We start from the raw sequence: 25,660 nt of genomic DNA, 5'->3' as shown, positions 1-25,660 counted from the left end.
AAGAACAAGGGGGCAAGCTACGGCCTGTAGCTTATTTTTCAAAGGTCATGCCTCTACAAGTCCAGGGTTTCCCATCCTGTCTTAGGGCTCTGGCAACATGCGCTATGGTGGTAGAAATGGCATCTGTGTTCACATTAGGACATTCTACAACCTTACATACCTCACATAATGTAGTAACCCTGCTTAAAGGCATACACACCCAACACATGTCAGCTCAGAGACTAAGTGGGAATGAGGTTATTCTCCTCAGTAATCCACAGCTGTACATTAGGTATAGTGCCAGTAACTCGGGCCCGGCCATGATCCTAAATGCACTTCTAGGCATGAAGTCATCTGAGGATAAAGGACCCGACTGTCATGGCTCTCTGGAGGCAATTGAAATGGTTACCTCCCCCAGACTGGACATGATGAACACACCCATCCCGGGTGCAGATGTTGTCTTTGTGGATGGTTCATGTACCAGGCCCAATGACAACACCTACCTGGCAGGGTGTGCAGTAGTTAAATTACCTGATGTGGTTCTAGAAGCCAAGTCCATCCCTTACCAGTCGGCCCAAGCAGCTGAACTCATTGCTCTTACCAGATCATGTGAAATTTACACAGACCAACCAGTGACTATTTACACCGATTCGAAATGCGCTCATTGACAAACTTCTCAGAGCCATCACCCTTCCCAGTGAACTTGGCGTTCTACACTGCAGAGCACACACTAGGGGTACTGATGAGATCAGCAAAGGGAATGCCTTGGCTGAGCTGGAGGCGAAGCGAGCGGCCCAAAGAGGGGAGACCTAGTTTCAAATGCCCACCCTGGTCCCTATTCTCCCAAAAGAAGCCCAACTGGTCTCTGATCTCCAGCGCTCAGCGTCCCATGCAGAACTAAAGGACTGGTGTTATCCTGTTTTGCATAAAAATCCTAAAACTGGATTGATCTGCAAAGAGGGGAGACCATGCATCCCACAGTGTAGTGCCCCAATATACATTGCACACTATCATGGGATAGGACACCTAGGTTGGAAACATACTCTAAAACTACTAAAAGATTTTTATGTTACAGATGCCAGGCAATTGGTAGAAAGTTATGTCAAAAGGTGCATTACATGCATCAGGAGTAATCCCAACAACCCACATCGGGTTGCACACCAACATTTACTCATCCACATTTCACAGCCAAAAGGAGGACAGCAACCAGTTTGTATGATTACAGACATGTTCTCACATTGGCCTGAAATGTTTCCCACTAAAAGGGAAGATGCTAAAAACGTTAGTGGGAATCCTCACAAGGGAAATCATCCCCAGGTGGGGAATACCACTACAAATAAATTCAGACCAAGGCCCAGCATTTACTTCCAAATCTGCAAGGAACTTTCAAAGGCCTTGCAGATTGTGTGGAGGTTTCACATCCCATACCACCCACAGAGTTCAGGTATAGTGGAAAGGATGAACAGAACAGTCAAAGACAAGCTGAGGAAAGTTACGGGAGGTACGTTTGAAAACTGGAAAAGATCAGCTATCCTTGCTGAGATAAGAACACCAAATGCAACCCTAGGATATTCTTTTTTTGAAATCCTGATGGGTAGGCCTTTCCCAACACCTTGGGCCAGACGCACATTCACGGACACAAGACAATCTTGACAACATTAGAGATGAATATGTGAGAAAGTTGATTGAAACTTTGATAGAAATCGAAGACCATGTTATCCACAAGCTTCCGTCTCTTCCACAGGGCAACACTCACCCTTTCAAGGAAGGAGATGTAGTGGTGATAAAACAGCTGAAGAAGGGAAAGAAACAGGATTTTGCTTATGGTCCAGAAACCGTTGTGGTAGCAACAACCCGAACTGCAATCCTAACTGAACACAGTTCCACCTGGATCCATGCTGCTCGAGTGAAACTGGTACGCAGGGGCCCCGAGTCAGAGGAACCAGAGTCAAGAAAGGAGGTGCTAACGGGGGCTGACAGCCCTGACCTCGAACAGGACAGTCAAGAAAAGGGGGTATTAACGGGGACAGACAGCTCTGACCCTGTAGAAAATGACAATCCTGTTATCACCGGATCCTGGCAAACTGTGGCTACTGCTAGGACTGATTTCATTTTCAGTGTTTTCCCTTGTCTGGATTACAACTGCATATACAACTGCATATATCACACAGAAGAGTTAGGGGTCATACAGGGAATATGTGGGAAGCAACATAATAAAGACACCCAACTTTCCCCACAAGAAAAGGAACATTATAAACCCAAATCCCCAACAAGTAGCCATCACACATAAAGCAGGCCTGACACAACTCTGGTTTAACTCCTCCAATACACAAGTAGCTACCTTTTTATTTGACTACTGTGATATTGCACCATGTCTCGGCCCCGCATGGCAGTGTTAAAGTGTTGAAGGAGAGATCAAAACCCAGAAATATATATGTGCCACAGACAATTATTGGGGACAGAACTGTGAATATTGGGGAAGTGTGGGATGCAGTACAGGACGAGATTGGGGATACAAACCTCAGTCAGCACTAGAGAGAAAGGATAAAAATGGGAAAACCCTTATCTCCAGGATGACATTGTCATGGAGAGGCCCAGCCCCTATACAGTGTGCCACAAGTAGGTACCTACCTACCAGGAATGACAGGGATGTAAAGTTTAGACCCGGGAGCACAGCATACCAACTGGCCCTCAATATTGAGAAAAGGGAGATGAGGGAACCTATTGGATAGGAGAATGGGTGTGGGGAGGGACTGATCGACCCTTAGGCAAGTTTCAAATAAAGGATATGTACAATTCCAAGGAATGGCAACAAAGGCCCCCTACAAACCCTCTGAAACTGCATATTCAAACGATTAAAGACATGATTGCCATGGCAGATCCCTACTATGAAGACATATTAGCAGAAAAAACTGGTCTCTCTCATACCAATTTCTGGCTAGAATGGAATGGATGAAATACAATGCCAACAAACATAATAAGTCTAACTGCTATGTGTGTGGTAAGGCCAGGCCTCACCTGGGAACTGTGCCCATACACATACCAGTGGACCCAGAAAAATGCTTTTTGAGCCTGTTCACACACACACACACACACACAGTTGTAAATGATAGTAAATGTGAAAACGAGAGTACCCCATCATATCAAAGGATTCCAATCCAGGGGATGGAATCACCATATATCCAGGAAATGACACCTGCTACGTGAGTAACATAACGAGGGGCAGAGACCTTAAGTCTTTTCCTTCAGGGTTCTGCTTCGAATATAGAACAATTATAGCCAATCAGACCCGATCATTGGGAGACATTTACTGGATATGTGGTGATATGAAAATCTGAACTAAGCTAGATACTCCTTGGAATGGAGTGTGTGCATTGGCTAAAGTTATTATGCCCCTACACATTCTTTCTGAAGGACAGGCCGAGTCTCATCCAGACTCCCCTTCAAGAAGGAAAAGAGAAGCACCTATAAGTAGCTTTGACCCACATGTATATATAGATGCAATAGGGGTGCCAAAAGGGGTCCCAGAAGAAATTCAAAGCCAGAGACCAAGTTGCGGCAGGCTTTAAATCCCTGATTCCCCTGGTAACTATAAATAAAAACAGACTGGATTAACTACATTTATTACAATCAGCAGAGATTTGTCAATTACACAAGGGATGCTCTAAAGGGAATGGCAGAACAGTATAGAATGACCCTAGATATGATCCTTGCTGAAAAAGGGGGAACATGTAAATTCATTGACCGGGTAGAAGGCTGTTGCACTTATACCCCGGACAATACTAGCCCTAAGGGTAAGGTTACATTAGCCATAAAAAAAAAAAAATGAAAGATCTGTCAGTTGAGTTAAAAAAGAACTCTGGTATAGACAACCCCTGGGACCAATACTTTGTGTGGTTCACCAGCTGGAAACAAGCTCTTATCCAGCTAGTAGATATAAAGATATGAGGCTTGTAGTTGTTAAATATGTAAATAGGTCAGGTTTCCAGTCCTATAACTGCATATATGAAAAAAATCGTTTGAACAAGAGGGTCAAACCAAAAAGAAGGACTATAAGGAAATACACCTGACTAAATAATTATTCAAAGGTAGAATTTTTTTTAATTAAATATTAATAATACATATAATGGAAGAACTTGATTGGATAAGGAACAATATTATTAAAAGATTGGCTGCAGTGCGGTTCACCGACTATAGGGTATATTGAGACCAGCAAAGCAGCCTCCACATACTAACAATAAAGAAAAAATATATACAAAACATATAAACATAAAGGCCATCCGGATATCAGATAGTATGGAGGGATATATATTACAGGGAAATCCCTGAATGAAATTAACCAATAAACCAACTTATTGAAAAGTAAAGAAAATATATTACCCCTCCAGTCTCATCTGAAGCTCGAGCTGCTGCTCTTTATTGTTAGTATGTGGAGGCTGCTTTGCTGGTCTCAATATACCCTATAGTCGGTGAACCGCACTGCAGCCAATCTTTTAATAATATTGTTCCTTATCCAATCAAGTTCTTCCATTATATGTATTATTAATATTTAATTAAAAAATTTTCTACCTTTGAATAATTATTTAGTCAGGTGTATTTCCTTATAGTCCTTTTTGGTTTGACCCTCTTGTTCAAACGATTTTTTTCATTCTCTTATCCAGCTAGGGATCATTATAGTGATCATACTTACAGTTCTAGGTAACGTAGTGTGCTGCATTTTCCAAGGAAGATGCTCAGCAAAGGAATTGATAATCTCTCCATGTACCCCTCCTTACTCCCTGATCAAATATTCCCTTTTGATACCACTCCATCAAGCTACGCTGAATATATTAAAAGATACAGCAGGGAGAAGAATCCCATTATTTAAGGTGCGTGGGAAAAGCCCTCAGTAACCCTGACCCCACTTCTGCAAGGGAAACCAGGGCGGCTACTTGTCCCCTGTTAATATCTTAGGTCAGGATGGCTCAACAAATCCCGGTCGCCATGGTGACTAGAAATAGCATCCTGGCGACTTGGCTTGGAAGGTGGGCAAGTCCCCAGCTCTTCCTTGTGTGAGCTGGCGCCATCTGGTGGTGGCCGTTGGTATTACAAGTTAAGCATTACAAGTTAAACAGCAATTCTAATGTCATTTTTCACTATTTTCACTGCCATCTTCTTCCCTCTAATTAGAACCCCCAAACATTATATATATATTTTTTATTCCAACACCCTAGAGAATAAAATGGCGATCGTTGCAATACTTTGTCACGCCGTATTTGCGCAGCAGTGTTACAAGCGCTCTTTTTTGGGAAATAATTACACTTTTTTTAATTAAAAAATAAAACCGGAAAGTTATCCCCATTTTTTTTAATATTATGAAAGATAATGTTACGCCGAGTAAATTCATACCCAACATGTCACGCTTCAAAATTGTGTCCGCTCGTGGAATGCCGACAAACTTTTACCCTTTAAAATCTTCATAGGCGACGTTTAAAAAAAATCTACAGGTTGCACGTTTTGAGTTAGAGGAGGTCTAGGGCTAGAATTATTGCTCTCGTTCTACCAATCGCAGTGATACCTCACATGTGTGGTTTGAACACTGTTTACATATGCGGGCTCTGCTCACGTATGTGTTCGCTTCTGCGCGCAAGCTCGTCGGGACGGGATGCGTTTTCTGGCTCCTAACTTTTTTTAGCTGGCTCCAAGATTTCAAGCAAATTTGTTAAACCCTGTCTTGGGTGTAGAAGAAATCATATTCATTATTTAAAGAGGGGAATTGTAAGGGTTTAAGGTTCTAAAGCTAGTGTCCTTCCTTAACTGTTACATATGATTGTAAGGGGTTAAGAGTTTCAGAGCCAGTGTTATTTCACTCATTAGTAGAATTCTAAAAGGCCATACATAATTTCTTGTAGTTTTTATCTCTGAACAAAAGATTATACATGCGAAACATTCCTTACTAATTGCTAGAAATGTATCATTCCTTTTTGTTATTGTTCCCACAGGTGTTTTTATATATTCTATTACATGTGAGACATTCTGTATTAATTGCTAGAACTGCATTATATATTTATCTATATTTTCCCCATCTTGTACTTTATTTTAAATTTAAGGTTCACATGCAAAATATTCCATACACATTGCTAGGAATGTTTCCTCCTTTCCCAATTATATTATGCAGGTGTTTTTCACTTACTAAGCTTTAATGAATAGAAGTCTGTTTTTAACGAGTAAGCCATAATATCTTATCTTTACAGAACATGTAGTATTTGTATTAACCAATCACATATTGCCAACATAATAATTCTTTATTCCTTACCCAAATTAATGTATTTCGTCCCCTCCCCTTTTTGTAATGCATATAACCGTCTTAATATCAGTAAAGTTAGAGAATGATTTCAGATACATCGTGTCCCTGTGTCTTTACTATTCCTGTACTGAAATCTTGGGGCCACCCGAACAAACACACTGGGACTGCCTAAAGTCAATCACCGCCAGCCTGCACCCCTACAGAACCCACCACCATGTACAGGTAGCGGGCGATTACCTCAGCCTTCATGTCCGCAGGATCCCTGAAAGTAGGAGCCCCCTCCACCGGAATTGTGTTCACCATGTTAAGTCTGGATACAGGAGGGTCCACTATAGGGGGGGGGGGGGGGGGGGGGAGGTCCAATTCTTCAGGAAACTCTCCCCAAAAAGGGGTAACGGACCGTCACATTTTTTGGGACCGAAAAAAAACTTCCATGGTTTCCCCCCCCCCAATCCTTGCACAGAAGCTTATCAAGAAAAGCTACACAAGGAAACACATTGGCAGTGCGGGCCGGCTTACGGAACCCAAAGGGGGACAGATATCTCTGCCACCTCCGCAGAATCCTCCATCTTTAGCGCATCACGCACTGCAGTGATCAGATCACTTACCAGAGCCTATTTGCGCGCTGACCCGGAGACATACCCACTGTCCGACCGGTCGTGGTCCTCATCCCCTGATGCATCAGAACCAGGGCCCCCAGTCGTAGCTGGGCCTGGCTCTGCCTCTGGGCTTGTCCCTAGAAGATGGCGGGGGGGGAGGGAGCATTTTTTTTTTTTTACCCCCCCCCCCCCCCCCCCCGTTTGCCCACACGCCGCTTCCACCTTGGTAACAAAGCTTTCAGGACCACTGACACAGCAGGTGCACTAGTTGCCAACTCAAGTGTTACTGGGGAGGAGGGGTCCGCTTCCGACGCCATGCTGAACCACGCGCCCGACACCCCCGGAGTTTAATGGCAAGGTATATAGCCCACCCTCCTAGTTGCCGAAGAATGAGGACTCGCCACCCGAACAGTACTGCCCAGCTGCCGTCCATCTCCCATCAGAGGTGCTTCTCCCACCGCTGCCTGTGACACACTGCCTCACTGTAGCGGTAAAAGTACTCCTCCAAAATGCCCGCCGAGCTGCCGCACTGTAAAGAGGCGTGCGGTCACAAGAAAATGGCCGCCGAAGAAACTAGAGCACAAAGCGCCGCCACCCACAAAAAATAACAGCCAAGCAGTAGGCCGCAAACACCCGGGCCTCCGCACAAAGCGCCCCCCCCCCCCCATACTAATGGCAACCAAAACCACCCCCCAGGAGGCCGGAGCAGCAGCGCCAATGGATGAAGCCCGCCCCCCCAACACATGCAGCCATCCTAGTTCAGGGACCGAGGGAGGGTGGTACCCCCTAATCGACCCCCCCACCCCCAGGAATGTCCAGCTAAGTCCGCCTGCCGAGGCAGGGGAGCTACTACTCACCTGTCCTTTGTGGATACGATGGAAGGCATTCCTGACAGGTTCATCTCCCCCGCAGTTACGGGGGTGGCTCTTTAACCATGTGATCGGCTGTGTCCCATCATAGCCGGTCAAATGTAAACAAGGAGATGCCAGGAATTGGCTCTCCTCACCTCACACTGAGAGATTGTGTGGCGAGGAGAGACGATCAGCGGCATCTCCACACATGGGGACATCTAGGAATGTAATCAGGGCACTGATTAATGACACAAATTACAGTATAGCAATATAGTGTTACCAATCAGTGCCCACCATTGCAAGCAATCAGTACCCACCACTGCCAGCAATCAGTGCCCATTAGCAATGCCCATCTGTGCGGCATATTAGTGCCACCTTTTAATGCCCACCAGTGCAGACCATCAGTTCCGCCTCATCAACGCACATCAGTGAAGGCGAAAAATTACTGGAGTTACAAAATTTACCAACAGAAACTAAGTAAAAAATGTTTTGCAACCAAAAAAAAAAAAAATAGCAGTGATTAAATACCACCAAGAGAAAGGTCTGTGAAGAAAATGATAAAAAAATTATAAAAAATTGGGTACAGTGTAGCATGACTGCACAATTGTCAAAGTGTGACAGCGCTGAAAAACCTGCAGCATAGCAAAATTAAAATAAGTGAAGTGTGTATAAATAGAATATCTATCTATCTATCTATCTATCTATCTATCTATCTATCTATCTATCTATCTATCTATCTATCTATCTATCTATCTATCTATCTATCGACAGGCACACCATGCTATTTTCTTTTTTTATAGCAGCCTAACCGAATCTTCCAAAAAAAAAAAAAACTGGAAGCAGTAATTCCCCACTGGGACATTGTATTCTGACAGCTGCTGTACAGCAGTTTTGAAGGCCTTTTCCTTTATGCTTCGAAAAAATAAAATATTTTTTTTTTGGTGAACCTTTAACCACTTCAACCATGGAAGATTTGGCTACTCAATTACGGCACTGCGTAAATTTAACTGACAATTGTGCAGTCATGCGACGCTGTGCCCAAACAAAATTGATGTCCTTTTTCCCCCCACAAATAGAGCTTTCTTTTGGTGGTATTTTTTGCTCTATAAAACAAAAAACATGATATATTTTTGGTACTTTTTGCTATAATCTCCAACACATTTTTTTTCTCAGTTTAGGCCGATATGCATTCTACATATTTTCGGTATTAAAGAAGAAAAAAAAAAAATATATATGATATATATGATATATATGATATATATGATATATATGATATATATGATATATATGATATATATGATATATATGATATATATATATATATATATATATATATATATATATATATATATATATATATCTCGCAATGAGCATATACTGATTGGTTTGCGCAAAAGTTATAGCGTCTACAAAATAGGGGATAGATTTATGGCATTTTTATATAAAAAAATTTACTAGTAATGGCGGCGATCTGCAACATTATGGCAGACACATTGAACACTTGACCATTATACAGTAATCAGTGCTATAAATGCACCCGATTACTATATATATATATATATTATATATATATATATATATATATATATATATATATATATATATATGTCACTGGCAGGGAAGGGGTTAACGCTAGGAGGCAATCAAGGGGTTAACGGTGTTCCCTAGTGTGTGTGTTTAGGGGGGGGGGGGGGGAACTATAGATGCAAATAGTGGTTCCTAGCTATTAGGAACTCACGATCTGCCTCTCCTCATGGAACAGGGATTTGTGTATATACACACACACACACACACACACACACACACACACACATCACTGTTCTGCCTCTTACACGCGATGGCTCATGGCCGGCCATGAGTATCGGCACCCCGTATGACGGCGGCGGCTGGTCGGCAAGTGGTTAAAAATACAATCATTTTTTTTACAATCGTAAAATGGACATATAAAAAGGTTTTGTATTTTCACATTAAGCCAGTATGTAAAGCTGGCCATCGATGGACTGAAAATCTGCCAGAGCAAGGACCGGGCAAATTTCGATCCATCTATGGCCAATTCCCATTTAACAGAAGTCAACCTAATGAACAACTTCTGTCAAATGCAAAATGTTAGATTATTTTCATTCCATCAGCAGTTGGGGTTCTGATCAGTGTATTGTGACAATGAGGGAGTCCTAGCTGTCAAGAAGAGCACAGTGGCAAGGATTCCTCCATCCACCACACCAGATCGTAGGGTTTTCGTTTAATCAGTACAGCTGTTCGAAAAAGAAATGCATTCCAACACATGACATCACTTCCGAAATTTTTATTCTGTCGTACGAGAATTTGTGACTTTAGTAAACTCTTCAGATTTGATATTAGCAAAAAGACGGACAATCATTGGTCCGATAAGCTCATTGTGTGTACCAGGCATAAGAATTTTAATCTTATGGAATTCAGGGGGAAGAGATACAAACATTGGCAAAACTACGCAAGAGGTAAAAATCGCTTTTGAAGTTCAGAAGGTAATCTTTAATAATGCCATTAAAATCAATGATTACATCAAAAAGAAAAAAAAATGGCACAGTGCCAACTATCACCCATCAGTGTTTCAACTGTCATGAACATACAAAAAAAAAAAATGAAAGCTGCTGTCAAAAAGTGCGATTACAAACTCATGAGTATCTAATTAGTTTACACGTTTAAATTCAGAGAAGGAGATTATTATAGGCACTCATTTAGAATAAAGGCTTTATAAAAAAAAAAAAAAAAAAAAAAAAAAAAAAAGAAGAAAGGTTTATGCTCTAAAATACCCTGGTGCAGAATTGTCAATCAAATCTTAAAGCGGAACCAAAAGTCCTCAACTGCAGTGGGGCTGCACCTACATTGCAAAGGTTAAATGCTGGTTTGTGTCTAGGGTACACGAAAACCCCCGTTAGATGCAACAGTATTTCCAGGAACCTTCCAGGACAGCTACTTGAGATGATTGGCTTGGCCCTCTACAGGAAACACAAATCAGATACAATTTAAAAGGCCCGGCCCTTTCCTCTGACCCTCACTTGTTTGGAAGATCAAGCAAACCTCCAGCAAAGTGCACTCAGCAGAGGAAAAAATATTGAAATATAAAAAAAAAAAAAAAAAAAAAAAAAAAGTATAGAATAGGGTGGGAACATAGATGCTGTCAAGGAAGGTTCCTGGAAATACCGTTAAGTTTGCCGGTGGTTTCCCCCCCCCCCCCCCCCTCACCTTTCAGGACAGCTACTTGAGAGGATAAGCAAGATTCTATACCTTAGGGAGGGACAACAGCCTGAAGCACTTTCCTACCAAAGGAGAGGTCCTGGCTGGAAAGTATCTATAATGTTTGACAAATGCATGAGAGGAGGACCAGACGGCAGCTTTAGAAATTTCTTCCCATGATGCCCCCGCTCTTTCTGCCCATGACGTAGCCATGGATCTTGTTGAATGAGCCCTAATTCTAGAAGGAGGCATACGCCCTAACGATGTGTATGCTTCACAAATAGCTTCCCTAATCCACCTAGCAATAGAGCTCCTAGATGCTTTGTACCCATTCCTGGGGCCACTGAACAATACTAACAGCTGGGAGGAACTCTTAAACCCGCTGGATTTCTCTAGGTAAAAGCAGAAGACATCTCTCTACGTCTAGAAGACAATCTTTCCTCCTCCACATGTTTGGGAGAGGTACAGAAACTAGGCAGGACTACTTCCTGGTACCTATGAAAGTTTGAAGATACTTTGGGCAAATAGAAAGGATCAGGCCTAATCACTACCCAGTCCTCTAGAATCCTCAGGAAGGGGTCTTTACAGGAAAGGGACTGCAGATCAGAAATCCTCCCTGACGTAATAGCCAAAAAGGAAGGATATCTTCAAGGAAATTAATTTCAGGGAAGCCTCGTGCAAAGGCTCAAAATGAGCCCTTGTTAGAGCTATTAACACCAATGACAGATCCCAAGGAGGCACGTTTGACGACCCTGGGAGCATGTCTAGATCTGGCTGAAAGGAACCTCCTGACTAAAAGGATCTTCCGCTAGTCTCTTGTCTGAAAACACAGACAGGAGAAATAACCACCCTCCGTTTCCCACACGGAAATCAGATTTAACACGGCTTGCCGTTTCTCTTGGTCTCTCGGCAGAGGGGTAAGAAAACAACAAAATAATGTCCACCCTCCTTGCTGCACTGACCGGGAGGGTTACCCAAGGAACTCACCGTCCAGCAGCAAGAGACCGCTCAGCGCCGCTGCCCGCTTTCCGTCCGCACACAGCATGTGTCTGAGGAATCCTGTGAGGTGAATTGCGCTGTTTGCGCCGTTTAGGAAGCTAGCCAGCACTAGAGGTCAAAACTCATTCCAAAATTGCCGGACACCTCAGAGAAAAGGGCGCGGACCACAAGAAAATGGCCACATGCAATGCAGACCAGCATCACAGCGCAGCCACGGCAAAACGGCCGGCAATGGAAAAATGTAATGTTAAAAATCAGACAAAAGAAAAATGGTGTCGGCGCTACCAAAATTGCATTTAAAACCACACGTGAGGTATTGCCACGATCGGTAGAGCGAGAGCAATAATTCTAGCACTAGACCTACTCTGCAATTAAAAACATGCAACCTGTAGAATTTTTTTAAACGTCGCCTATGGAGATTTAAGGGTAAAAGTTTGTTGCCATTCCACGAGCCGGCGCAATTTTGAAGCGTGACATGTTGGGTATCAATTTACTCAGCGTAACATTTTTCACGATATAAAAAAAAAAAATTGGGCCAACTCTACTGGTTTTTTTTTTTTATTAAAAAAAGTGCATCTTTCTCCAAAAAAGTGTGCTTGCAAGACCGCTGCGCAAATACAGTGTGACAAAGTATTACAACGACCGCCATTTTATGCTCTAGGGCATGGGTGCTCAACCTGTGGCTCTCCAGCTGTTGCAGAACTTCAAGTCCCACCATGCCTCTGCCTTTGGGAGTCATGCTTGTAACAGTCAGTAGCTTGCAATGCCTCATGGGAATTGTAGTTCTGAAACAGCTGGAGAGCCACAGGTTGAGCACCCATGCAGGGCTTTAGAAAAAAAAAAAAAAAAAAAAAAAAAGTATAATGTTTGAGGGTCCCAAGTAATTTTCTAGCATCTGTTTTTAACTTGTAAACAATAACTCTCAGAAAGAAGCTCTGTCCTTAAAGTGGTTGTATAGGCGTTTTTTTAACTTTTACCTACAGGTAAGCCTATAATAAGGCTTACCTGTAGGTATAAAGAATATCTCCTCAACCTGTATGGTTTAGGAGATATTCCGCTCGCAATGCGCCGCTGATTGCAGCGGCGCATACAGCGGGGATCCTCGGCTAAAGGGCCGCCACCCGCCGGACCTTGTCGGGTTGAAGTCTCCAGAGCGCATGTGCCGGAGTGACGACATCGCCGCTCCAGCCAATCACATCGCTGGAGCGGCGATACCCGGAAGACACACCGAAGCAAGATGACATCTCGCTCGGCGTGGACCAGGTAAGTTCTCTTCACCTCGTTCCGAGGTAAGTATTTCATAATGAGATAATATGCGGTGCATACTAGCTCATTATGGCTTTTGCCTTTCAGGTGGGGAAAAAAAAAAAAAAAAAAATCATTGCGGGTATACAACCGCTTTAAAGAGGTTGTAAAGGAAAAAAAATTTCCATAATAAAGCATCCTTTACCTGCTCTTTTCACTTCCTCAGAAGTTGCTCTATTTCTTCTCTGTTCAATTCCTGCTTTTCTGATTGTTACTGACCACCGTGAAGGGAGGCTTTACTGCGGTGGTCAGTGACATGCTCACCCCCTCCTGGGAACTACATCTGTGCGGCAGGATGCTCTCTACGGTGTTAGAGACTTCAAGGAGGTGTGAATTACTGGGCGTGCCGCAATGCATACTGGGAAATGTAGTTCTTACATGATCGAGCGCCGCAAACCAGGAAGTGAATGAGAGAACAGAAACTATAACGCCGGAGGTGATATAGATGAAGGAATTTAATAGGTATTTACTTGTTTTTTTTATGGAATCTTTACACTTTTCTGTCTACCTTGCTGACATTCATTTTAGGCAAAAAAATGTTTTTCCTTTACAAATCCTTTAACCACTTCCCACCGGGTCCATATGGGATTTACGTCCGGGAAGTGGTTCTGAAATCCTGACTGGACGTCTATGGACGTCCTGCAGGATTTCATGCCGCGCGCGACACCCTGCATCTCCGATCTCGGTAAAGAGCCTCCGGCGGAGACTCTTTACCACGTGATCAGCCTTGTCCAACCACGGCTGACCACGATGTAAACAGGGAGAGCCGTTGATCGGCTCTTCCTCACTCGCGAGTAGAGGAAAGACGATCGGCGGCTCTCCTGACAGGGGGGGTTCACGCTAATTGTTAACCAGCGCAGCCCCCCCTCGGATCACCACACTGGACCACCAGGGAAGGGCAAAAAAAGAAAGGCCAATCGGTGCCCACAAATGGGCACTGACTGGCAACATGGATCCATCCGTGCCACCCCACAGTGTCCATCCGTGCCACCCCACAGTGTCCATCCGTGCCCAGTGGCAACCTGTGCCACCCATGAGTGCTGCCAAACAGTGCCCATCAGTACTACCTCATCGATGTCAATCAGTGCCATCTCATCGTGCCCATCGTGCCCATCAGTGCCGCCATATCAGTGCCCGTAATTGAAAGAGAAAACGTACTTAGAGTGCTCCAACACGCAGCCTGTGATTGGCAGCCTCAGTTCTGCTTGCCTATGAAACTAGAGTAGGAAATGTCCCTTTCCCTTCAGTCAGGTCTCAGATTACACTCAGTTCTCCATTCAGAGTTGTGCAGTGCGACGCAATTTTCGTCTCCTGCTTCTGGAAGCTCAGTAAAGCTGTATAAATTCTGGACTTGAAAGTGACGTAAAGTAGAGACGGCTGCAGATAAACAGGTACAACTTATGTAAGAGGATATGTTTAATTTCTGTGCATCATATGAGGCAAGTCACTTAATTGGGTATATGTAAAGGTTTACAACCCCATAGGACTCCTGGAGTTTTAGCAACTGATTTGCAGCTATTGATATATTGGATTTAATTGTCTATATTCCTTTTTATCCGTGCATATCCGTTTATCCTGTACAAGGTGATATGTGGCTACAATACATTTTTGTACTGACCTTTAATACCAATAAAAGTTTGGACCACCAATTTATGCTGACACAGCTTGGTGAAGAAGCCGGAGTTGCGGAATGTGATTTATCTTGGTTCTCCTCCTTCTTGGAAAACTGATCACAAGTAGTGAAACTTGGTCCTTTCACTTCTGAAAACACGCACAGTGTCATGCGGAGTCCCCCAGGGATCCCCTCCGTCGCCTGTTCTTTTCAATATCTATCTCCGCCCCCTTTTGAAATCATCAGTAACCAGAAGTTACTTTACCCCTCTTATGCAGATGACAGCTTTATTTTCGCATCTGCAACAAAAAGGATCATTATCTGGGAAATGCTTTACTTTGATAGAAGATTGGATGACTAAGTTACCTCAAACTCAATGGCTCAAAAACAGAACTTCTCCTGTTTCAGGCCAACCGAAAGATTCATCCTACAAAAACATGGACGCCCCCGCCCATTCTGGGTCAAACTATCGCCCCTAGCACCAAAGTCAAAAGTCTCGGAGTCATCTTCGACACCTACATGACAATGGATGCACAAATAGGGTCAGTAGTCAGTGGATCGCACCATCTGTTGCGCCTACTACGCAGACTCACCCCCTTTATTCCAAAAGAAGACATAGTCGTGGTGGGAACAATCATCAACTCCAGACTTGACTATGCAAATGCCCTCTACCTCGGACTCCCAAAGTACCAAATCACTCTTCTGCAAGTCGTTCAAAATACGGCCGCTCGACTTGACTGGGAAAAAAACATGGTAATCAATCTCACCTTCACTGAGATCCCTTCATTGGTTGCCAGTAAAAGACAATCACTTTCAAGGCACTCTGACTAACACATAAGTGCATTGGGGGACATGCCCCCCAATATCTATGCGAGAAACTAAAAGCTCACAACACCAATCGCATTCTGCGATCCAACCAAAATCTACTCCAGATACCCAAAGCCAGATACAAGTCCAAAAGGAGAACGAAGATTTGCGGTCCAAGGACCCAGACTATGGAACGCTCTACCAACCAACATCTGGTTGGAGGTGAACCACCTGGCCTTCAGGAGAAAGATCAAGACCCATCTCTTCTGAGGGCCAAGGGAATGGATAGCAAGCGCTCAGAGGTGATTCAGTTCGCATGTGTTGCGCTATACAAGTTTCTCACTCACTCATAAATAAAAAAATCTGTTTGACAATCACTTTATTTTTATTTTTTTATTCTACAATTTTAATCGCACATTTACAATATTAAATAGAAGGCACTGCCTATAACACTGCAGTGGCAGTGTTATCCAAAGACTGAAGGATTATTTTTTTAGTGACGCTTCCAGCATGCAGGTGACTGTCAGTTTTCATAGTGATATGATCATGGACTGCCCTAATTGGTTCCTGGTCATTAGTGGGAACCTGAGCTGCCAATCAGAGGCAGATAGTTATTTGGATAATCAACCTCTGATCCCAACACTCACTTAAAAGGTCCATCCTGGGCTTCTCCTAAGGGTCACAGAGTGCCATTTGTTTTGCACTCCTGTGACCCGTTTTTTATCTGAATTCCGATCTCTGCTGACGTGACCAAGTTCAGTCCAGGCACCACGTCATCCCGAATTCAGAAGTCTAGATCTGCCAGGTGCCTGGACTGATGGCAGTCTCAGTGAGCCGCTGAGACAGATGCTCCCTGCCCCTCCACAGCTCAGTGCTCCAGTCAGTGTAAAGGAGCAGAGCTGCTGATTACTGGGAGGGGGGGGGGGGGGGATTAACCACTGCAAGACTAAACCTTTTTCTGACACTTGCTGCTTACAAGTTAAAATCAATATTTATTGCTAGAAAATTGAATCCCCAAACACGTGCGTGCTTTTAGCAAAGACACTAATTAGAACACACTAAACCCCTCAGTGTGTTCTAACTGTAGGGGGGGGGTAGATCACTGCTCCCGATCATTTTATTTATATAATGTGCACCTGGGATTGGGTGGGTGGATGGATGATGCAGGGTGTGTGATAATGAGGTCAGCTGGTCAACTACTTCCTGTGTCACAACCTACAGTCTGTAAGGAAGAAAGACATTACTAGTGGAAACATGGATTAGGAAAAGAAAAGTAAGTGACTGTATATTTAATGCAAAAAAAAAAAAAAAAAAAGAGTCTACAAAAAGGAGAACATGCCCATTAACTCAGGGCTCGACAAAATCCGGGCGCCAGGTTGCAATTGCGACAAGAAATTGTGACCTGGCGCCCGCCGGTAATTGAGGCCGCAAAGCAGCGGCCTCAATGATCGCGGGGAGGCACAGGATCCTGTGTCGCCACGGGCCCGCGACAGCCGGTAATTGAGGCCGCTGCTTTGCAGCCTTGTGAAGGCCCAAGCTTCCTTCTGTGACCTGGCGCCATCTGGTGGTGGCCGTTGGCATTACAAATAAAACAGCAGTTCTAATATGTAATTTTTCACTGTTTTCACTGCCATCTCCTTCCCTCTAATTAGAACCCCCAAACATTATGTATAGTTTTTTATTCTAACACCCTAGAGAATAAAATGGCGATCGTTGCAATACTTTGTCACACTGTATTTGCGCAGCAGACTTACAAGCAAACTTTTTTGGGGGAAAAATTGTCTTATTTTTTTTTTTTTTTTTAAAAGTGTAACGGTAAAGTTATCGTAATTTTTTTTTATATTGTGAAAGATAATGTTACGCAGAGTAAATTGATACCAAACATGTCACGCTTCAAAATTGCGTCCGCTCGTGGAATGCCAACAAACTTTTACCCTTTAAAATCTCCATAGGCGACGGTTAAAAAAAATTCTAGAAGTTGCATGTTTTGAGTTACAGAGGAGGTCTAGAGCAAGAATTATTGTTCTTGCTCCAACGATTGCGGCGCTACCTCACCTGTGGTTTGAATACGGTTTGCATATGCCGGCGCTACTCACGTATGTGTTCGCTTCTGCGCGCGAGCTTGGCGGGACGGGGCGTGTTTTCTGGCTTCTGACTTTTTTAGCTGGCTACTAGATTCCAAGCAAATTTGTCAAACCCTGCATTAACTTCATTAGCACTTTAGCATACCAGTAGGCACTAATGCAGTAAAGAATTTTTTGTTTGCACAAAAAAAAGTTAACACGGTTTGACAGTTAAGATAGAGATTTTTTTTTTTTTTTTTATAAATCTCAGAATAATTTTTTTTTTCTTTTTTATGTATACGTAGAGCTGCACGATTATGGCTAAAATGAGAATCAGAAGAAAGCTCACGATACTCAATTCTCGCGACGTAACATCTTTCACATTATACAAAAAAAAAATTGGCTAACTTTACCGCCGATTAGTTTTTTTTTTTATTCATTAAAGTGTTTTTTTTTTATTGTTTTTGAAAGAGCGCTGTGCAAATACAGTACGCCATAAAATATATTGCAACAACCACCATTTTATTCTCTAGGGTCTCTGCTAAAAAAATTTATATATATATATATATATTATGTTTGGGGGTTCAGAGTAATTTTCTAGCAATAAATATCGATTTAAACTTGTAAGCAGCAAGTGTCAGAGAAAGGTTTCGTCTTTCAGTGGTTAAACTTCCCTCATATATAGGCAAAACTTCATTCCTCTGATCCAGGGCTAGGCAACCCCCGGCACTGGTGCCGCAATCGGCCCACAAAGCCTCTTCTGCCAGCACCGACTCCCTCGCCCCAACAGCAGAGCAGTGCAGGGAAGTGTGCATTCCAATCTCAATTCCCCACACCACACCTGCACTGGGGGGGGGGGGGGGGGGTTGGGAGGCACAAGGTGGATCAGCGGGGATGAGTGTGTCTTATCTCTGCTTTCTTGCACCACTCTGCATATCGCGCATATCATAGATGAGGGTAAGATGGTAGGACAGTTATCTGAGGTGTGAAGGTGTAGGAATTGGGACTGATCTAAGGCATGAGGAGTGCAGGATGTTAATTAGTCAGTATTACTCAAGTAGTTTACACTATTTAAAGGATTATAAAAAATAATTTTCGTGATAGAGAGTGTGCAGTTAAAATTTGTTAGAAAATCGGCACTCTTGTAAGCAGCAAGTGTCAGAGAAAGGTTTCGTCTTTCAGTGGTTAAACTTCCCTCATCTATAGGCAAAACTTCATTTTCATGTTTATCCAGAGATCGTTAGTGATGTGGCCAGAATAGTTACTGCAATGCCACCCACCCAAGTCAGTGCCGAAAGATTATTTTCAGCCCTAAAAATAATAAAGTCTGACTTAAGAGCCTCTATGAAAGAGGATCTGGCAGAGGCAATTCTCTTCCTTAGAACTCTACATTGAATTGATTTGCATTTGCTAAGCCTAGAACTACATTTCAAGATTAATATAAACCATTTCTAGGTTTTACAGATTTTGTTTTTGGTTCATTATAGATAAGCTTTGTTTTTGTTCTAAAACAACCAAATAATGTGGTTTGTATTTTTGAACTGGTAAAGATCCTGTTCCTGATGTTTATGCCTGCTGCTACTATCCAGCCACTTGATTGTTTTCATTGTGTTTGTCTTTTGCTTAAACTGTGCAATACAGTAGACTGTTGGCTTCCCAGCCAGTAGTCCTGTGGTAGGTTGCGTTTCTTTCCCTCAAGGAATGTATAAAATACATTTGCATATTAATACAGAGGAGTCGGGGAGTCGGAAGTACATAAAACTGAGGAGTCGGAACATTTATCTACCGACTCCACAGCCCTGGTCACAATGCAGCAGAACACCGCTGATGAGAAGTGTTTATCAGTTTATATTTACTAAAATAATTGCATTTCCATGTTCTGTGGGAAACCAGATATAGTAAATGCAGGGTCCTGGGTTTAGAAACACTTTAAAGTCCCCAACGTCTATGAATGTATGGTTGTTTTTTTGTCAAAATAAATATTTACGATAGAACAACAAAAGTCAAATGAAGTGACATAATGACTGACACAACCAGCACTGATACAATTTCATTGACACACCAAGGTGGTTTTTAACATTTTAGCACTAGAAATAGCCTCTAAATAAAGCCTGGAATCCACTCCCATTTATTTCTGTGCATCTTTTCACACTGGGGCGGTGCGCTTGCAGGAAGTTAGGAAAAGTCCTGCAAGCAGCATCTCTGAGGCACTTTAAGGACGCAGTATGCAGCGCTCCCAAAATACCCTGCCTATTAAAATGAATGGGCAGCGCTTCACGGGTGATTTTAACCTCTTTTACGGCCGCTAGTAGGGGTTAAAAGCACCGCTTGAACAGCACAAAAGCACCATTAAAACAAGCAGCGCTTTAGCGCCAACGAGGCCGCAGCTCAGTGTGAAAGGGGTCTTAGAGAAATGAAAAAACACAATATTTCTCTAGAGATCACATGAGTGTATATAAACTCATCCAATGTTATACATATATCAAACCAGCTTGAAGAAAATAAATCTAAAATGTTTTATGTAATAGTAGAAACATAAACACTAGTACTGTGACCCACACATTTGTCAACAAATGCCCCGCTTCCAGAGACAGTGCCATTTTGACAGTGCCAAATTCCTAGTAAGCTCAACATGTAAAGTGGCATTACACCCAAAAGCAAACATCATATTGCAGCTTACCAATTCATAGACACGACGGCTGCATGTTTTCTTTCCCTGCTTTTCACCAGGTGATCCAGCCAGAAAGTCTATTTTTTTCAAACAGAACAAGCTGTTCCTTAGATGTAGCAGTTACAGGGATTAGACAACCCATCTACCACCAACAGAGGAGCATACAGTGCCAAGCTTTTATGTAAAACGTATCCCAAAAGGAGAAAAAAAAAAAAAAGCACATACACAGCTGCCCAAAGGTTCTGTGTCCTTCATCCAGAGTGGAGGCACACTAATACAGGTGTGTTATTGGCCAGAAGTGAAAGAGGGGAAAAAAAGACTTAAAAAGAAAACAAATGCAGCCACCACATCTAAGGATTGGTAAGCTGCAATATGTTACATCTTCGGTTGTAGGATTAATATTGCTTTAAGAGTGCATTTACACCTGTTTCTGAATGTGTGTTTGCAATGATTTAGGATTTTTTTTTATGCATCATCTTTTCTAACTTGACATTGACATATGTTCACACGTGCTTGTGGGCGATCAGATAAAGAAAAATGCAGCATGCTGTATTTTTTTGTAACACACATAAAAGCACTGTAGTGGTGTAAACTGGAATACATTCCCTTTCCTTGCACATGCGTTTGTGCCGCTTTTAAAAAACACACCTGAGTGCATCTGGTATAAAATAAGTTCTAAATAATTTATAGTGAATATATAATGTGGGATTATATGTTAACCACCTGACCGCCGAAAGATTTACACCCCTTCCTGACCAGGCCATTTTTTGCAATACTGCGTTATTTAAACTGACAATTGCGTGGTCGTACGACATAAAATGCTTTTTTTAGTGGCATTTGATCACATCTGCGTTTTTTATTGTTTACGCTATAAACAAAGAACAACCGACATTTTAAAGCTTTCTACTCTAAATACAGGCCCATAAAAAAAAAAAAAATTCTTCGTCAATTTAGCCCAATATGTATTCTGCTACATACTTTAAAAAAAAAATCCCAATAAGCGTATATTAGTTGGTTTGCACAAAAGTTATAGCGTTTACGAACTATTCTATTATTTTTTACTAGCAATGGTGGCGATCAGCGACTTGCACTGGGATATTGAGTCAGACAAATAGGACCCTGACACCTTTTTTGGAGGACCAGTGACATTATTACAGTGATCAGCACTAAAAATATGCACTGTCCTGACACTGGCAAGGTTAACTGTGTGCCTAGCTAATGTTTCATTGTAGTGGGAGGTTCTTTTACTGGCATGGATCAGTGTTTCTACTTAAAAGAAAGGAAGTAAACACTACTATTTTTTTTTTACCTGCAAAGTAAAGGCATAATGTGCTAGTCTGCATCACATACTAGCACATTATGTGACACTTGCCTGCAAACCGCTGGAGAGGAGCCATCGATCACGACACAGGGCTCTGAAGAGACGGCACCGGCAGGCGTTCCTTCAGAGCGCATGCGCTGAAGACTTAAATCGGTCAAAGTATATAGTAAATATCTCCTAAACGGTGCAAGTTTAAGAGATATTTACAGTACCTATAGGTAAGCCTTAACTAAGCGCACAAACAGAGGGAAGTTTACCTCTTCTTTAAGGCTGGGTTCACACTATATGTAGAGCAGCTCGCATCAGGGGGTTTGTGCATCAATGTTTACCATTTCAGGGGTGAATCAGGTCTGAGTTTTTGCCTGAAGTCGGGCCTGAAACGGTGACCAAAGACACAAAGGACCTTTCTGCAGTGCGCTCTGTGGCCGCAACAGAGATGTGCTTATTGGAAATGTAATGAAAGCTATATTTGTGTGTAAGAAATTTTTTTTTTTTTATAAAACTAATTTTAAAAACATTGAGAGACAGTCACACTCTTCTGTAGTGCAAATTGGATGTGGAGAAAGTCAAATCCAATTTGCATAAGTGAACCCAGCCTTACAGAAACAGGACCCATGCCTTCTGTACTGACAGAACAATCTGCCTTGTTTACCATAGGCAGACTGCCATTCGGTCAGTATACCGAATGATCAGTGGGTGCCAGCGGACATCAGGTCCACAGGACTCACTGATCAGCTGCCGCTGTGTAAAAATCAGATACCTGGAGGTGCAGGATCGCGATCCGCACCTTCTGTCACTTTTTGACAACGGCGCATCTCAGCCACCGCCGCACCATTCATTCACGGATGGACCACCGTTCACCGCTTCTTCAGGACTGGGGCATATATGGATTTTTTTAGATGGATTTTTCCATTTACAAAACTAATGTTTGCCTCAGTCCCGAAGAAGCAAAATATATATATATATATATATATATATATATATATATATATATATATATATATATATATATATATATATATATATATATATATATTCTCAATACATACATACAAGTAGCTCATTTTATGGTTAGGTTACCTCTCATATCAGATTTGATAAAACACATACAATAAGAATATCTAGTTTATTTTTATGTATATGGTAGTACCCTGAAATTTTGCTGGTAGCACACTTGAAGCAATTGTAAACCATCACCTTGTAAAAACAACCCAGTTGAAAAACAGAAATAAAAGATCTCTTAGCCCAGGTTCACACTGCTGCGGGTTAGAAATCGATTTCAAATCGACAATGCAGTAGGTCACCAAAAAGTAGTACAGGAACTACTTTTGAGAATCGTTGCAGGACGGTACCATCACCGGCAATAGCCACCAATTTGGAATGCGCGTTGGCACATGCCAAAACAGCCCAAAGTGAACGTGGGCTTAGATTGTAAGCTCTAACAAGCAGGACCCTCCGATTTCTCTTGTACTAAATTATATTATCTGCCTTCATTTTGTTAAGTGCTGTGCAAACTGTTGAGAGATATTATATATATATATATATATATATATATATATATATATATATATATATATATATATATATATGGAAAAAAAATACGCAAAACATTTGCGCATAGATATAAAAACATTAAATACCTTTGGCCTCTTTTATAAAGTAATTACATTCCCTCTGCTCTCAGTTACATAGGAGCCGAGAGGAGGAAAAACAGCAGTACACTGATCTTCCCAGTGAAAGTCTGTGCTTCAGCTTTTAGGAGCATGTTATGGTGTAGGATGCTCCTGTGCACCCACTATGGGCACATCTCCCCGTACCCGCTGCAACTTTTTGAAAGCAGCACAGCTGTGCGCATTAATACATAAAAAGACTACAAGTACCATCTCCACCATGGCAGACGTACATGTAGTATGGGTGTAGTGCTGGGTGTACACTGCTCAGCAAGCTTGTAGTTCAGTCTTCCTCTAGCTTTGTAACTGAAATCATGTGTGGGGAACCTGACACTGCACCCGAGATCTGCCGATCACGGGTACAATGCTCTACAGCAGGGGTCTCCACACTATGGCCCTCCAGCTCAGGAACTACTATTCCAGTCATGTCAGTTTTACAATGCCTCATGGGAAGTGTAGTTCTGCAAAAGCTGGAGGACCGTAGTTGGAAGACCCCTGCTCTACAGGCTCCAATTAAAAAGTAATGAATGCATTAGCTACAAAAATGTAATCAGACAAGCACCACCATTTACAAAAGCTGCCGAGTTAAACCACCTGATGCCCAATGTTCTGAAAGTGACAGCATCCGAATGGGACACGAAGTTCCAGGACAAGCCCAGTGTTTACCCTCCGCACAGCCAGCCATGTTTACTGACAAGTGTCTCACGTGTGACCATCCTCCATGTCAGCCCAGTGGGCACATGACTTAGACTCTCGCTCACCTTGCTGGATGTCCCCGTTGCTCCCCCCGGGAAGCGGTACACTCAGCTGCCTCTCCGGCTCCGGTAGACAGCGGCGGCAGAAGGAGTGCAGGCACGGCAGCAGCTTGGGCTCAATCTCCCGGCTCTGCAAGCTCTGGTTACACACAGCACACGTATCCAGCAGATTCACGGCTCCGCTCGGTGTCGAGGATGAGGAGGCCGCGGAAGACGAGGGGGCCGGGCTCTCCTCAGCCGGAGCCGCCACAGGAACGACCGGAGCGGCTGCCTTCTCCCCACTCTCCGCCTCCTCCACGGTCTGGGCCTCAGTTCCCGCACTGCTACTCCCGTCCTGTCCGCTGCCATTGTTGTTACTGCTCGCCGGACCTTCCGTCTCCCCTCCGCCAACACCACCGCCTCCTTTGTTGTCCGCCATGTTTTCCCTCTTTGAACCCCTGAACTGACCGCTTCGCGACGCCACCAGCGCACGTACAGTACGCCGCCGCAGTGAGGGCCACACACCACCCTCCTCTTTCCTCCCTTCGTCCCTAACGGCCACGGCGGAGTGACGTCACGGCGACGTGAGGGACCATGTAAGAGAGCGCAGGCGCGGTGTTCTAGACGGAAGCCCCGCGCATGCACCCTGAGAGGGGTGTTGTTGACTGCGCATGTGCGACATGATGCGCCGCGCATGTGTTCATCTGCATTTCACGTTGATTGGGCAGGAACTGGGATTTTCTTAGAGCACGTTTCTGCAAGTAGCCTCTTACCATTTAGTAAAGATGTGGCAACAGCCTACAGTACAATAACATCTTTATTGTTTTTTTTTTTTTCCTTTTGGTGTATAAGCACATTGGAGGTTTTCAAATTAGTAAGCACAACTTTCCGAAGAGTAGGTATATATTCCTTCAAATTTGTAAAGCGCTGCATACTTGCCCACAACCATCACTTAACCACTTGAATATGACCAGATTATTTTTTCTTTTTAGTACAGCGCCATTTTAACTGGCAATTGCGTGGTCATGCAACATTAACCGCTTACCTACCAGGCACTTACACCCTCTTCCTGACCAAGCCATTTTTCAGCTTTCAGCGCTGTTGTACTTTGAATGACAATTGTGCGGTCATGCTACACTTTACCCAAACACATTTTTTATCATTTTCTTCACACAAATAGAACTTTCTTTTGGTGGTATTTAACCACTACATTACCGAGCCTATTTCTGAGATTTGGTGTTTACAAGTTAAAAACATTTTTTTTGCTAGAAAAGTACGTAGAACCCCCAAACATTATATATATTTTTTCCAACACCCTAGAGCAGCCCTCAAATTTTCCACTCGTCTTGCGAGCTGGGCTGCCTGCCTGGTAGAGGGGGGGGGGGGGAACCGCCGGCAGGGGTTGATTGTGAGCATGGAGGAAGAGGAGAGCCGTGGGATAGCACGCTGTTATGGCGCTTACATGATGTCTCCGCTCTACTCGACACAGCCCCGCCTCCTCCTAACCTGCGCCTGTGATAGATACAACGCCGGTCCACTGCTGCGATGCG

At 43.2% G+C, this 25,660-nt stretch overlaps 1 protein-coding gene across 4 annotated transcripts in view; it reads right to left on the bottom strand.

The window, feature by feature from the left end:
• Positions 1 to 24,690, bottom strand: part of TRIM33 (tripartite motif containing 33) — a 207,033-nt gene extending 182,343 nt beyond the window's left edge. For all 4 annotated transcript variants that reach the window (XM_040337442.1, XM_040337444.1, XM_040337445.1 and 1 more), the window contains exon 1: positions 24,138 to 24,690. In XM_040337442.1, the coding sequence (XP_040193376.1) occupies positions 24,138 to 24,549 (412 nt within the window). In that variant the 5' untranslated portion in view covers positions 24,550 to 24,690. The remainder of the gene's footprint in view (positions 1 to 24,137) is intronic.
• Positions 24,691 to 25,660: the final 970 nt, after the last annotated feature.

This window comes from Rana temporaria, chromosome 2 (assembly GCF_905171775.1).
Source record: "Rana temporaria chromosome 2, aRanTem1.1, whole genome shotgun sequence".
Taxonomy (NCBI): Eukaryota; Metazoa; Chordata; class Amphibia; order Anura; family Ranidae; genus Rana; species Rana temporaria.
The sequence above is the reverse complement of the archived record's forward strand: the minus strand, read 5'-3'. Positions and strand labels throughout refer to the sequence as shown.